This window comes from Channa argus, chromosome 10, assembly GCF_033026475.1.
Source record: "Channa argus isolate prfri chromosome 10, Channa argus male v1.0, whole genome shotgun sequence".
Lineage (NCBI taxonomy): Eukaryota > Metazoa > Chordata > Actinopteri > Anabantiformes > Channidae > Channa > Channa argus.
In genome coordinates this window covers 7,813,150-7,828,371 of record NC_090206.1, presented here as the reverse complement: position 1 = coordinate 7,828,371, position 15,222 = coordinate 7,813,150, and the positions used below count along the sequence as shown (strand labels likewise).

Below are 15,222 nucleotides of genomic sequence, written 5' to 3'. Positions count from 1 at the left end.
GTGGATGAATAAATGTTTCTACCAAAAGCTTCTTTATCAGAGAGGTTAAGCAGTTTTTTAAATTTGCTGTTGAAAGGTAAAGAGTATAGACCTTTTTTCACTCTATATAATGAAGAACCCTCATGGGATAGACAAATACCAGTCTAATTAATTTTCTCTCAACCTAACCATTCATTTGTTAATTAGTCAATATATTTGTGCCACCCTGCATCAGACAATAAAATAATAATTTTAAAAAAAAAGAGAAAAAGAAAAGAAGGTTTTTTTATTTGTATGGTTGTTATTTTACCACGGCTTATTTATTGTAACATTCAAACTGCACTTTATTGTGTGAGCTGTTTCTTCCCACAATTAATACTCATAACTGAGACCATATCTTACTAATGGAAAATTGGCTCGATCAAACTGGTAACACAGACCTTATTGAAACTGTGCCTGACAATGATAAATTTGTACACTAAACCAGAATCAATAGAAGAAGTGTAGGCATTGCAGTAATCTACAAAAGCCATTTATACTGTACTCCATGACAGTTTATCTCGGTGATTAGCAGTTCTTTCAATGTTTAAGCATGGTAATTAGGTTCACCACTTCTGTCACTCTTCTTAAAGTAATTTACTATTCTCCTAAACGCAAATCTTTAATGAATTGAATGAACCATTAGCAAAAGCTGTAATTGAGTATGATAACACTGTTATACACTTTAACATTCACGTGGACAACAGCACTAACAATGATGCTGTACAACTTCCATTCTTGCAGTATCTCACTTAGAAGTCACAATATGGGAGTAAATTTGCTTGAGTGCCATATTGCAGGGATCAATTAAAGGAGGATCTTCACAACCCATAATTTCTCCAGCAACAATCATGGATGAGTTGTATTTCTCAGGGAAATGCCACAAGTTTGCTCAGTAATTTAAAAGTGAAGTCTCCAATAATAGATCAGCTATTGCCAGCTCCCTTGGCACCTCAGTGCATTCTTCTACTTACGAATACAAATGTATTAAATCATCTGTGCTCAATTTCTCAGTGATTGATTCCACTGATTTGGTTACAGCTATCACTTAAATCCTCCCCCTGTTCCATTGGCTCAGTTAGACTAAACTATTCAAGTCTGACCTTCTCTGTCTAATTGAATATTTACTGAGCATTGCTAATACATCCTTGATCTCTAGGATCTTCCCCACTGCTAACTGCTACTTAAGAAGTAGTATCTTGTCTCAACCCTAACTAATACTTATCAATTTTTAAACTCTCATTCCTTGACGTGGATTTGATCTTATTTAAGACATCATACATTTTATGTGTCCATTAGTTCTTTCAAGACAGTATTAGGTCTGGTGTCCCACAGGTTTCTGCTTTGGGACCTATTTAATTTAACTTGCAGACCTACATGTTTCCACTTGCGCCCAATCTCAGGAAAAGAAAACCTTTCTCCAATGGAGAATCTCAAAACACATCATTACTCCACTGTTGAAATCCCTCTAGATGCCTCCTGAGTAGAGTTCAATAAAAAATCCTTTCCTTGTCTACAAAGCATTCCTGCCTTTACTCTAACTAGATCACGCTGATCTCCTGGGAGTTGGCCTTTCAAACCTACCCAGATTTTGTTAAAACCCACCGAAAGGGATTTTAATTACTCTGGCCCCTTTTCTGTGGATCAAACTTCCTAAGGACCCGAGAAGGAAGCTTGAATCACTACAGAAAGTCTGATTTTGACACATTAGCACAGTGTCTGAAATGCCCATATAAAATTGTAAAAAGTATAAATCAAGGGTTATTATGACATTTTTACAAATACAAAATGACAAATCGCTTTTCTTGCTTATCTTACGATTCTGTCTCATTTCCTCACCCACCCTCTTTTATCACCTATATACAATCTGCTCTCTGTCATGTTCTCCCCAGGCGGTGCAGGAAGAAGTTTCAATCCCAGGAGCATTTGTGAAGTTGAACTATTTGAGCACACGCTCTGCAGGCTACCTCTCTCTGCTGCGAATCCTCCTCACGCCTCCCTCCCCATCATCCCCCGTCTCCCCACTGGGTGGTCTCTCCAAGGTCCATGTCCAGGCTTCGGTGCAGGGAAGGTTGTACCAGCGCTGGTATCCTGCTGGACCTGGACTGGTACACAGGCTAGTCTGGAACAAGACTGATGTTTATGGCCAGGAGGTCTGGGGTCTCACTCATGCAACTGGTAGGTAGAATATTTAATAGGGTGAACCTTATTCACATTCAAATTGGTTCTTCTTCTGGTTCTTCTGTCTTAATTAGGAGAAAGAATGCAAACACATATGGGGTGTTCTGGTGCTGCCATCTGCAAACGCAACCCAATGCACTACCCATCGAGCCACCAGGCCCCCAAAGGGAAAAAACAATTCTATGAAAAATTTGGATCATGAAAAATATGCAATCTAGTTATTTGCCCTTACCCAAAGATGCCATCTATTAAAAGGCGTAGGAAAACAATAAAATAATCTCAGCTACATTAAGGGATGGGCAGTCCTGTGCAATATGCAGACCATTAAAAATAATAAAAGAAAAGCATTAATGATAATGCATTAGTCCTCTACCAAGTCTAACAATGCCTTTAATTTGTGGTAATATGTCATTCAAAAATAAGTGTTATTGTTAAGAAGACGGCACAAAATTGGCAAGAAAATACAATACGATATTTCTGAAAAATATTGAAGTATTCCCTACAACAGACATTGAGTTTCCGTGGGAAAATAGATTTTTTTTTTTATTAGTCTCAACTGGCATTGTATTTATAGATTCTGAAAAAAGTATATTCCCGAAGATAGGATGCAAAACAACTAAGTGATACAGGAAAGGATTCAGTAGGCTGCGGCTTTGCCACATTACCACACAAGCCCATAAAAAAAAGTTTTGATTTGTGGTCAAACACTATCCTCATATCCAGCACTACAGAAATGCATTTTAAATGTAATAACTCTTAGCTCTTTAGGTGGCTGCTTTAAATAATAGACTGATTGGTAGTTGTAGTGTTAATCATTGGCAATTCACTAAGTGATCTAGCAATTGTTAATGGACAGTGTCCCACTGAGTAATAAAATGTTGTTTTATGGGGTTAGTTGATTGATACCTGCATACCTGGTTTAATACCTGCAGATTTATCAGAATATAAAGTAAATCAGAAAATCTAGTGAGTAAAGGGGAAATTACAGCAGGAACAAGCAGTTTGTTCTTTGCACCCCCTTTTCTGGACTTTTAGCACTGACGATCGAGAGGACAAGAGGTGTATTGTGAAATAGGGATGGCAGGATAGATGGTTCTACAAATACACTGTGCAGTAACTGGTAGTAGAGATTTCACGTTCGGTGGCAGGAAGATATTGTTTCACTTGTAGGGAGTTTTGACAGTGGTGGCTCTATGGAGAAAAATATGCATTATGCTAAATACAAATCTGTCCACGGAAGGTTTTTGTGAATGCGGCCCATTGTTTTGTTTTTTTTTGTTCTTTGTCGTGTTCTTTCTCACTTGTAAGAGAGGGCATTGGGGATATACTGGATATAATATATGGCAAAGCAGGCCATATTAGGATGTCATAACAGCTTAAACCTTTTGAACTTAATATTGGTCATTTGAGAGATAATGTTTCCACTATCTGTGATCACCGCTTTTGTTTGTGAGAGGTTGTAGACAAACAGTGGAGCTGCGAGAGAGAGCTTTCCATGAGCACTGAGATATCGCAGGCAGACCAGAGGCTCTGTCCACTCGAGTGCATAGTCTCTTACTCAGATTGCATCTCTCCATCCCTAGCCCTTCTCACTCCTCCTGATCCACCCCCTCCTCTCCTTATCTGCCAGAGTTCCATTTCATCTGCTCCAGCTCGCTCCTGATCTTTCACCTTTTCACAACTCAAATGATCCTGCTTTTTTATTTACCCTGCTTTACTAAGCCACCGTCTCCCCTGCCCTTCTTAGCCCCCTGCCTACCCTTATATTTTCCTTTATGCTCACTGTGTTCCCTGTGTTTCTGTCCTCCACTGAACTCTTTTCTTCTCGTCCCTGCTTGTTATTCCTCCATTCACTCTGATCCCCCATGTTAGCTCTTTCCTGTCTTTCTCAGCTTTCACTTGCTCTTTTCTTTTCTACACATGTTTTCTCCTGATCCATCCGTCTCTTTATTTCCTAGTGCTTTGTTGGCACGGTGACACAGGCACGCAGTGACACACACACAAACACATACACAAACACATGTATGCGTACGCACACAATCCATGCGTTCACACATGGTCAGAGAGAGCAAGAGAAAGCGAGATCATGCTCTGTTTGCTGAGGTGAACACATTGCCTGAGGCTTCAGCAGAGGGGAATGAAAGCTTTCACCTGTGAGATATTGAATGTGCATTTATGTACTATAGTGTGCACGTGTATAGTTTCTAAGAGAGTGTCATTTCTTGTAATATAGCTACAGTAATATTCTGTTGTGAAACTGTTCTCAAAACACTGACACGTTCCCTCTGAGATAGCTTTGCCCGTTTTGTCCTGGAAAACCCTTGTTCCTCCAACGAGTGAATTTTATTGGAGAATTTTTTGTAAATGGGGCAGTGTCCCTATTGTTGGTAATATATTTATGGCACATCTGATGCATTTTCATAAGGTTGAATTGCTTTCCAGGTCATAAAGCAGGTCCTTCAAGGAGGATGCAATGTGACTGTAGGGGTCAGAAATTACACAATGCTAATATATTAGATGTTTTGATTTCAGTAAAGTCTGGTTTTTTTTGTCTACCCAAGCATTACATTTTCAAGTCAGTTCCATCAAGTTCTATTTCTGTCCTTCAAAAACAGAAATTCACAAGCCTCTCAGAGCTTAAGACACACAAAATTGAAATAAATGAACCTTTTCAATGAATCTAAGAGAGGGTTCCTGGACTAAGAACTTTAGCCCACCTCTTTCTTTCTCTTTCAGAATCCCCAGTGTCCCAAATTACCCATTATTTTCCTGGCCTAATCACTTCATTGATTGCACCTATTGAGTTGGAGATTTAAGTTGGCCCTTGGTGCCTGCTGAGAGTTTCTCTCTGAGTTAAAGGGAATCTCCTGAGCTGGTGCACAATGTGAACACCCCTGTTTACAAATTCCACCATCTTTCCTGCTGTTTATGCTGACTCTGCTCCTCAGTTCCCCTTGAGTGCCCATCAATTCGCTGGCATGTTGGTTTACAATGTAGCCAGTTAGAGAGATCAGTGCCAACAATGATTGACAGTGACAACTACTCCTCTACGTCTCTTGTGCCAAGCTTGTCAAGTTGTCCTTTCTGTACAGTATATCATTATCTTCATTTAAGCATCATTTTAAGTTATATAATTTAAAAATGTGACTAACCTACCTGCATTGAACTCCTACTGTGTTAACTATACAGTCTGATAAAGAGTGCATTTGAATTCCATAAACTTAACATATATATACAATAGCTGGTATAATGTTTAAAGCATCTTTTGGTTACTTAAGGAAGGATGCATTTATGCCTTTTGGGTTAACTGGCCTAGAGTGAAAAGTTACTTTGAATGAAAGCATTGCCCACCAGTCACTTGACACCAATGTAAAAATGTGGACGCTGGATGACATAATTTACTTAAAGCTGCACTAATCAATATTTGTCACACTACTCGGTGTAATTTTAAAGGGATTTCACAAAGTGAGTGAGTCCATAGGTAATAATCTCCCATGTCTGCTGTTCTTCTCAGTTTTACATTGTGCATTTTTCAGCTCATTGTTTTGATTTTCCAGCCAACAAACTCTCATGAGTTATTTTTAAAAACTGGTAGGCAGCTGTTGACAGCAAGAAGCCTCATATTAAACCTTTACACTACATTTATCAGCTATGAGCAATGAATTTGGCCATCAAAAAGATTGGCTAGAAACCAAACTCCAAATGAATGACAGTGTTGCTGGATATGTACGTAAGTTCTCTAGGCAACTGTTTGCTAATGTGTTTGCCAAGCCAACTTCATATTGTGATTACATCAGTGTTGTGCTTACAACCTTTTATGCTGCCCTCAATTAGCCAAACAATCAATTAATCGGTCCCTCCAGAAATTTGGGATGTTGCAATCTCAACAATTAATTCAACCAATGCCCCTTGAAATCTGGGCGACCTTGAAATTTAAAACATCACAAAAACATAGCAAAATGCATAACAGTTTTTTAGAAAAGCTGCCGCAAAATCCGGCATTTTAGGCCAAAATATTCAGAAAAGGGTCTATGAAAGCCTGGAGGGACTGATTAATGCATCTTTAAACAAAAGAGCAAATACTCTCATAAATGTTCTCCCCTTTTTATAGTTTTATAAATTTGGTAATTAGTTTATGTACACATAGTACCTGATTTCTAAAATATCAATTACATATTACTCTGTGATTATTACAGATAGGGCTGTGCCATACGATATTAAATCTTATGCAGTAGAACATTAACACTATTGACCTGAACTATATCATGATAATGATCAATATTGTAAAGATTATTGTGATGAGAATTATTTTCCCTATCATCCAGCCCTAATAAAAGCAGCGTTTTAAAGTTGCGTTTCGTTGAGCTGCAGAGCATTTTTAACTTGTACTACTATTGGTCTCCTAGTCTCATCAATTGTAACACATCATACACCATCTGGTCTTATGACTCATATTTATCTGCAATTCAACTTGCAATGACAACTGCCAAATCAATGTTGTGGGGTAAAACTAGGAAGTGGTATAAATTGGCAGTAATCCTTAACATTCTACATAATTGTACTCCTAAAGAAGTAAAAGACTGGATTTGATATGTGTATTTCTGTCATGTCATGTGTGATTGCATGTTCCGGTATGTCTGTTAACCTGTTTTCTTGAGATCCTGTGGCTTTGTCACCTGCTGACTTTAAACATATTCCAAGTCTCAAGTGGTAAATTACTGTCAAAACATGTTTAATCCTGCCAAACCAAAAAAGATGTTGATAGTTGTTAGTTGTAGTGGGAAGCTGCACAGTGTATCATTACAACTAAGAGGCCATGCAGCTAATTCTAGGGCTCCTTCATGAGGACGGGCTCCTCCTGATTACGCCTCCACTTCTCACTGATCTCTTTCAAACACACACACAAACACACACACACACACACACACACACACACACACACACACACACACACATTGATGAGGTCTCACTACAGGCCTTTCATCTGTTTCACCACTCAATACAATATATCTTTGAGAGAGATGGGATTTGTTGTTATGTCTGGCTGTTGCATTCTATACAAACACCTCCAGTACAGTAATTTTTCTGTACATTCTTGGTGCCAAAAACAGCAGGTTTACAGCACATACTTTTAGTTATTACAGTGCCGAACAGGAAGTCTGCTTATGTGTGTACATGCTTGTATTTCAGTATCAGTTGGCTATGAGTATGAGTCATGTCCTGGTGTTATTCAATGGGAGAGGAGGACTGCTCTGATGCAAGGATTTGAACTGGTTCCCTCAAACCTGGGAGGATGGTCTTTGGACAAACATCACTCCCTTAACATACAAAGTGGTGAGTACAAACCCCCAAGTCAGTGTATTTACTCACTAACCCTTATTTTCAGTGTACAAAATTAACTGAATTTAGTATTTGTCTATAATGCTGTTCTATCCAAATAAATAGGGATCAGAATATTAAGGCACAACATTTTGTAATTTCATTTACCTAATTTGAAATTAAGAAAAAAGACATAAAATCACACATTGCAAAAAAATAGTAAGTATAACTAAGAGAAAAAATTAACCATACACTTGAACCGTGCGAGTATCGTCAAATAATCATAAGTTCATTTGCAACAATCTAAACTTAAATTTGCACAAAAAACATATGGCGTCATTATTTATGAAGAGTTTAATTCTTAGTTATTTATTCCAGTTAATCAGAGATTGAATAGATCAGTGAAACAGCCCCACAGTTCTCATCTCATGTAGATGCAAATATTGTTAGATGCTTATTGGTGCAGAGTTGAGCACAATGTCAACTTTCCTGAACTGCCTCCTGCCCACTTAAAATCAGTAAAGAGCCAGAGGGGCTCAGGCAGGGAACAAAACACACTAAGTCTACAGTGTGACATTATCAAAGCTGATGAAACTTTGGCAGAAAACTTCTTAATATTGTAATTGTGATCCCTAAACTCCTTGTGATAAGCTGACTGAGAAAATCTGTTTTTCAGGGCCTTTATGTTATTTATTGCTTTCCTGTCTCATCAGGAATCCTTCACAAGGGAAACGGGGAAAACATGTTCCTCTCCCAGCAGCCTCCTGTCATCAGCACTGTAATGGGGAATGGTTTCTACCGTAGCGTCCCCTGTGGGCCGAGCTGCAGTGGCACAGCCCGCGACATGATGCTGTTCGCCCCCGTGGCACTGGCTAGCGGCCCTGACGGCTCCCTCTACGTGGGGGACTTCAACTTCATCCGTAGGGTGCACCCTGATGGATACACCAGAACAATACTAGAGCTCAAGTGAGTATCATGTTCTTTTTGGGTCTGCATTGGGATAAGACTAGTGTGATCTTAGTAGGGATCACCTGCAGTGGCAAGCAGTGGGATCTGAACGCTCGATTGACTCGAGCACAATTACAACAAAATTAGCTCGGTCGATATGGGTTAGTATGTCATTAACTCGGGTTGGCAGCTGCAGCCATGATCTGTTTGATCTCAGCAGAATATATTTTGAAGTTTGTCTTCTTACAAAAGCATAGTGTGTGAGGTTGAGACATCACAGACTCTAATCTACTGTAACTCTTTAGGGTGTGAGAGAAGCAGAAAGCCTTTGCTGTGAAACAAAGATATTTTTTACTGTGGATTATGATGATGATATCTCACACTGTGCTGCAGGCACTATGTTCTCTATTTCTGCATTTTCTGAAGCATAGAATCTCGTTGGGCTTGCACAGTCATTTGTCCTGTAAAGTGTTCTCTTTATGTAACTTTACTCTCTCATTCTATGTTATTATTGTATCTCTGACTAATATTTCTGGTTCAGACAGAGGTTTCATAGTGTCTGTATTTGATACTTCCCTGTCCTCTGGGAGAAAATGCCAAAAGCTTCCTGTTTAAGTTAATATTTAATGTGAAACAATACAGCCATCTAAATCAACCCTAATCTAATTTTATGAAGATAAAATTGACTCATTGTAGCATCTGAAAGTCTTAACTGACTCTTGTTAGCGTCATAAATGATGTTTTTTTACCTTCTCTTTTCTCCTTTTTAAATGCTCCTTTATGGCTTATCATCAGGAACCGGGACACCAGACACAGGTGAGAACTAGTGATTAACACCTCCTTTATATACCTACACAAAACACACAGGCAAACACAAAGAACATGTGTCAAGAGAAAAGACAGAACATGTTGCAAAATGCCTCACAGTACTTTATCTTGGTTGGGTTCCTGCAAATTGCATTGACCTGACTTCTCCTCTTCTCACAAACAGACAAACACACCACACCCGATATCTGCATATAGTCAGGTTGCAGATCTATCAAACCATTGTTTTAATTTTACTAGGCAATAAGGAATTTAGTAAATTGGAAATGGGCCAAAATGTAACGGTTTTCGAGCATTACCTGAAGTCTGTTTGGAAGGTTTGGAGGACACAGCAGTTCACTCACTTGGTGAGCCGGACTAAAGCCTTAGGCTTGCTATGGCCTCAACATCGTCCCTGGCCCTGAGCCTTGATATGAGTGTGAGCTCTATACACCATGTTCGACAGAAGATTAGACAGATGTTATAGGGTTTGTGTGTGGGGATGTTTGTGTGCCTTGTCTGTTTGTGTGGTACTATCAGCGGTTATATCAAAATGATTCTGTGTGTGCTTGTGGCTGTTTGTGAGAAAGATAGAGAGGGTTTATTCAATTTTAAAAGGGAGAGGATTTTTTTAAGATGCCATATCTTTATCGTGCCAATGTTTCAGCGTTGCAAAAAAGATAACCTGCCAGTAATTATGGCCATACTGAACTGGTGCTCATGCACATCGGCAAGTGATGGATAAACAAATTTTAATACACTGAAATATTTAAAAATAATTTGATCAAATAGAAGTATTTTATTTATAAGAATCTACCTACTGTTAATTTAGCTTGAGCACTTGAAAACGCTTGTGCCTGAAAACTAGTTAGCAATCTAGCCGAGACGTTGAAGCAATCAACTGGGTGAATGAGACAGTATAAAGCAATTAATAGAAATAAAGAGCTAATAGAAATCAACTAAAAGTGTAAATTGGCTAAAATACTGTACATATCTACAACTAATTTCACAGAATAATTGTTTTTTTTTTATTAGCTAATCTATCTAAAGTAACAGGTGAGTGGTGGTTGATTCGGTGGCTTGTAGCTGTGAATGTGAGCATACATGTTTGTCTGTCTCTATGAGTGGTCCTTTGATACACTGCCAATCTCCTAACAGGATGAGTGCTCTAGATAATGGAGGGAGGGATAGATGAATGGATAGATGGATTGATATGGTCTACAAACAGTCAAGGAAAAATGATTAAAAGAGATGTGAAAGCAGCCGAAATAACTACAAGTAGTTAAAATGTATCCTTAAAATATTTGGATAAACAGAGACAGAGACAATTTTGTCTTAAAAGTCAACATAAGTCAAGATGGGAAAAAATGGTTGAGACTTCCATTCGAAAATAGTTCATCTGTAACAGGTTCAGTAGAAAAAAAACCCACTAATAACAAAAACTAATAATACTAATAATCAACGTTAATATAATGAACAGGTAAATAACACCAACTTTAAAATCAATGTAAGTTAACCTACTTGAAACGTGGGGCCAATAAATAGAGCACTTGAGTTAATCCCACATGCCCTCAGGATACTGTACATCAAAAGTTGGGAACCACTGGTCGAAGTTTACATGAACTGGATTCTTCTGAAGGCACTTTTGCATACTCTTCCTCACCCTGGAGGTTTCTCCTCTAGTTCCTGCTTCCTCCTTTTTTCCTGCAGCAGCTTTTTTTTTTACTGTTAGCAGCATGTTAGTGTTTCTCCTTTATTCTATACTATTGTTCTCCTAAGTCAGATACATTAATTATTCATCCATATTCAGCTTTCAAAGCTTTTCACTCCACATTCTTTCCAGCAAAGTGCCTATCAGCCAACAGGGCTTCAAAACAAGGTGCTCTCCGAGGGGAGACAATATGGGATGTACTCTGGATGTACTCTTCACTGTAAAGCTATTGTCTATTCTTTTCCTTCAAGAGTTTGAGCGAGGAGTAAAGCAAATAGGGGAGGATATCCTCTACAGTATTATCTAAGAGCCCCGATGATCGATTCAGAGAGACAGTCAGAAGCAACTAGATCCGTATGCCTATCAGCTCTGATCATTGTTTTGTTATTATGTGTGGTGGGAGAAAGGGAGGCTAGAGTGGAGTTGTTTGTGTTGTGGTTATTACTGTTTTTCATTTCCCCTCCACTGGATAAATGTGCATAGAGCTGTGAGCATCTAATTGAGGAAAAGACAGGTGATAGGTCACACTCATCATGCAATGCTTGTGGTAGCTTCAAGAAGCCCAGCAAAAATGATACTCTGTGCAGAGCCGTGGCACACTTTAAAAGTCAGTGAATAACTCTCTTAGGATCAAGTTTAAATTATGTATGTGCAGTTCAGTGCAGGGCCCTGTAAACAGTTATGCACTTAATGTAGTAGATGACTGACAGCACCAATGTTGCAGCTTTTTTTTCCTTTTCTTTTTTTATGCGTTGTGAGAAGGTTCAGGCTCTCAGAAGGAAGTGTTGTCCTTAGAGAGTAAGGGTTAGTAGGCCGAGGAATAGTCTCACAGCGTCTGTGTCAAAAGTAAACAGCAGAGCCTGTTAGTAACCTCTGAGACACAAAACAACTTTCTAGCTCTTTTAAAAGTATTAATGTACTTGCAATGATAAAGACAGTCCACACGCTTGACATGAGAAATATTTGTCTTGACATTGTAATTTCCGTTCCTCCCTTCCCAGACATTTTTCATTGAATTGAACAAAAAGAAGAAAAAGCACTTGGTTGCCTAAAATTAATTGTCAGGAATCTTTTGAAAAATACTTGTCTGACATTAGATATCGTGCTGTTGTAATCATTTCAGATTTTGAAATTCTTTCTTATTTTTATACTTTTACATTCAGTCAGAATTACTGATCTATGCTTTCTGATCTATCTTTTATTTATTGTTTCATGCGGTTTGTGTTTTTGTAGTTTTAGTTGAGGATAAACTCTGACCAAGGCCCAGTGTGGTGTGGTCAAATTTTCAAATGATGATGAATATCAGTACTAAACTTCATTACTATATTAGGCTACAGCACAACTGGTGGGGTTTCTTCAAACACATATTACAAAAGGCAAGACTGTGGTTGAATATCTGAACTATTTGCCTCAGTATACGTTGGGGAATCAAAATATTAATTAATTATTAAGTTTAATAAGAGACTCCTCAAAGTTTTTTTTTTCTTTTTCAAGTTTTTGCATTGTATTAGTATATCAATATAACCTTACCACAGAGTGACTGCTTGGAGCTCTGTTAGTTACAAGTGCATTCTCACATGTTTTGCTATAAATAAATGCAATACTCTGACATTACTTACTGTTTTCTTTAATTAACAAACTTCTCAGTGCAGCTAGATGCCCACAGTTTTGGCACTCCTCCTACACCAAGTACAGTATATAGTTCCCTGTCAATATAAGGCTAAATGAAGTCAGTGTTCACTGTGTGCCAACTTAAGCTAGAGGCTTTTGCTTTTATGCAAACTTTGTGAGCATTAGACTGAATAAACCTCCTGTCTTTTGTCCACTCTTAACTTACTAAGTAACTAGGACAGTCAACAATTAACACCGTGTCCACAGATTGGTTTTCTTTATTTTGCATCATGTACCTTGGTAGTAAGATAAAGTGGAATCCAGCTCCCTTTTATTTACTCAATCAAAATAGCTGAAATGAGCCACATTATAGTTAAATGTGTATTTACTGTAGGTACGAAATTACTGTTGTCTATATAAAAACCTAACAATGTTAGAATAGTTCAGATTGGCTTCCCTGCCTATTAACTTAATAATGACTTATAACTAAAATACAAGTCAGTGTATTAATCATTTGAATTATCCACAACGAATAATTCATTTCTTTTTTTATGTATTGATACAAAATCGTAGGAATCAGCGAGGACTGAGAACAATCACTTCACTGCTGTGCCTGTGTGTGTGCAATTTAAATGAGAAGCCGTTTGTCCTATTGCACAACAGGCATAGGTTTTCTCTTTTCTGTAGTCTCTCCCACTGATGCTGTTCACTGGGACGACTTGATTGCTACCAAAGGATGATGTTGTCCAGTCAGGGAAATTAAAGAGTAAAATTGTAATTCCTTAAACTAGTATAATCACACTATCAACTTGACTTCAGATTGCCTGCAGTGACATAACAAAGTCCATTTGTGTCACTGTGGATATATTTTTTTTCATACTTCTTAAATCACTTTTAGTTGCCTGCTTAATGCTGCAATAATGTCCTGATGTGTAAACCATTATTACAAGCAGCTGAGTGGGAAAAATTGTTCATGACGACTTCTGACCTGTAATTCAGAGTGATTCAGAAATCACTCTGTCAGAGATCATGGGAAGTTCTCACAGTTCTCTCTCCAATTTTACAGAAAGAAGTGTGTCAACATTATGGCTCCAAAGGGGGTACAAAACCACCATCATCTGTAGTTAATAATTCATTTTATGCATAATATAATAGATTATTATAAAAAAGGTTACATGCTGTATATTTGCACCTATAGATGTAGCCATAAAAAGTCTCAGTCTCTGCCACGTGAGTTTGTCACTCTCTTGCTCGTCTCTTGAGCGATGGCATGTATATGGTCTGTAGGACTCGGCTTACACTCAGAGTTACAGCGCCCTGGTGCATTTGCAAATCATGGTCCCTACTGCAACGTACCGTATCAGTATTACTATATTTGTACACCAACAAGGTACTGGAGCACCAGTATTATTCATAAAAATGAGAACAGCAGTACTGGAGGGCAAAAATATGCCAGCTAAACTAAATATATTGTTTGACAGCATATTTGAGTTTTGTTTAAATTTACACGTAGGCTTTTTTGTCTTTTCTCACATATAAAGTTTTAAGGAACCTAAATATGTTGCACTTAATATGACTTTATCAAGTGATCCCACAGATAATTACTGTTCACACATGACGGCTGCTTTCAGTGATTATATGGGGACTCGAGACTATGTGCACTTTACTGTTTTTTTTCAAAGCCTTTGACCATAAAAGAAAAATGAGCCTTATATGCCTTGTATCACTGTTTGTGTGATCACATACATCTAACAATGTTCGTTTTAAATCATATCTTTATGTTTTATCTTCATCAGGCTGAAGTCACTTTGATAATGCATGAAATGTTCAGCTGGTGGAGTCAGGAGATATTTTCTGACCCATGGAAAAAAAGCAACAAAGGACAAAGGCGAAATTAATTTGATAATGCAAATTGTTTTAGCGCCGTATCACTTTCATTATATTCATCCTAAACAAAAAGAATGTGATAAGAAAACAGAAGATATACAGCACTTTAAATAGTTTACTGGTACAAAAGATGACACAGGAGGTGAGAGAATAAATGTATTTGTTCATGAATACTTCCCAACCTTAAAGAACAGAGGAGGTTTAACAGCTGCCTGCCTGTGTCCTGGTTTTCACTGGTCAAAGTGTATCTCTGAAAACAAGGACACACTTTGACCCATGAAAACTGTTTGTAAGATTCAGCCTCATCACGTGCGACTTGTTTATCTGAAAAACAGCAGTTACAGTCTTTCACTCATCAAACCAAACCAAGTGTAACAATAATGCTGAGAGCGTTACATTCCTATTTCAGAACAGTTAGTTTAACTCTCTCTGTTGGAAAGTCACCAGTTTGTGACACGACAACGGCGTAATTTGATCACGCCGAAAAAGTAGAACAATAGTAGAACCAGCCCGATGCCTGCAGAGATTTGGGGGGTTTCATTCATATTTAAATGAAGTCGTCATTCACACCTCCCAGGTGTGACGCCATCCCCATTGTTACCCAGCCTCCCCCTGCCCAGCACCTTTGTTTGGGGGAATTCGCCCTGACAGTAGATTAGAGAGAGAAAGAGCAGAAACAAAGCAGAGACACTGACACAACGCTGCCGAGGTCACGATCCACACAGAACAGTGGGAACTTCATT

General features: G+C 38.3%; 1 protein-coding gene across 5 annotated transcripts in view; it reads left to right on the top strand.

The window, feature by feature from the left end:
* tenm1 (teneurin transmembrane protein 1) overlaps positions 1 to 15,222 on the top strand; it is a 158,580-nt gene that overhangs the window by 101,981 nt on the left and 41,377 nt on the right. For all 5 annotated transcript variants that reach the window (XM_067518552.1, XM_067518554.1, XM_067518553.1 and 2 more), the window contains 4 exons: positions 1,911 to 2,196; positions 7,390 to 7,533; positions 8,232 to 8,484; positions 9,262 to 9,282. In XM_067518552.1, coding sequence (XP_067374653.1) covers positions 1,911 to 2,196; positions 7,390 to 7,533; positions 8,232 to 8,484; positions 9,262 to 9,282 — 704 coding nt within the window. The remainder of the gene's footprint in view (positions 1 to 1,910; positions 2,197 to 7,389; positions 7,534 to 8,231; positions 8,485 to 9,261; positions 9,283 to 15,222) is intronic.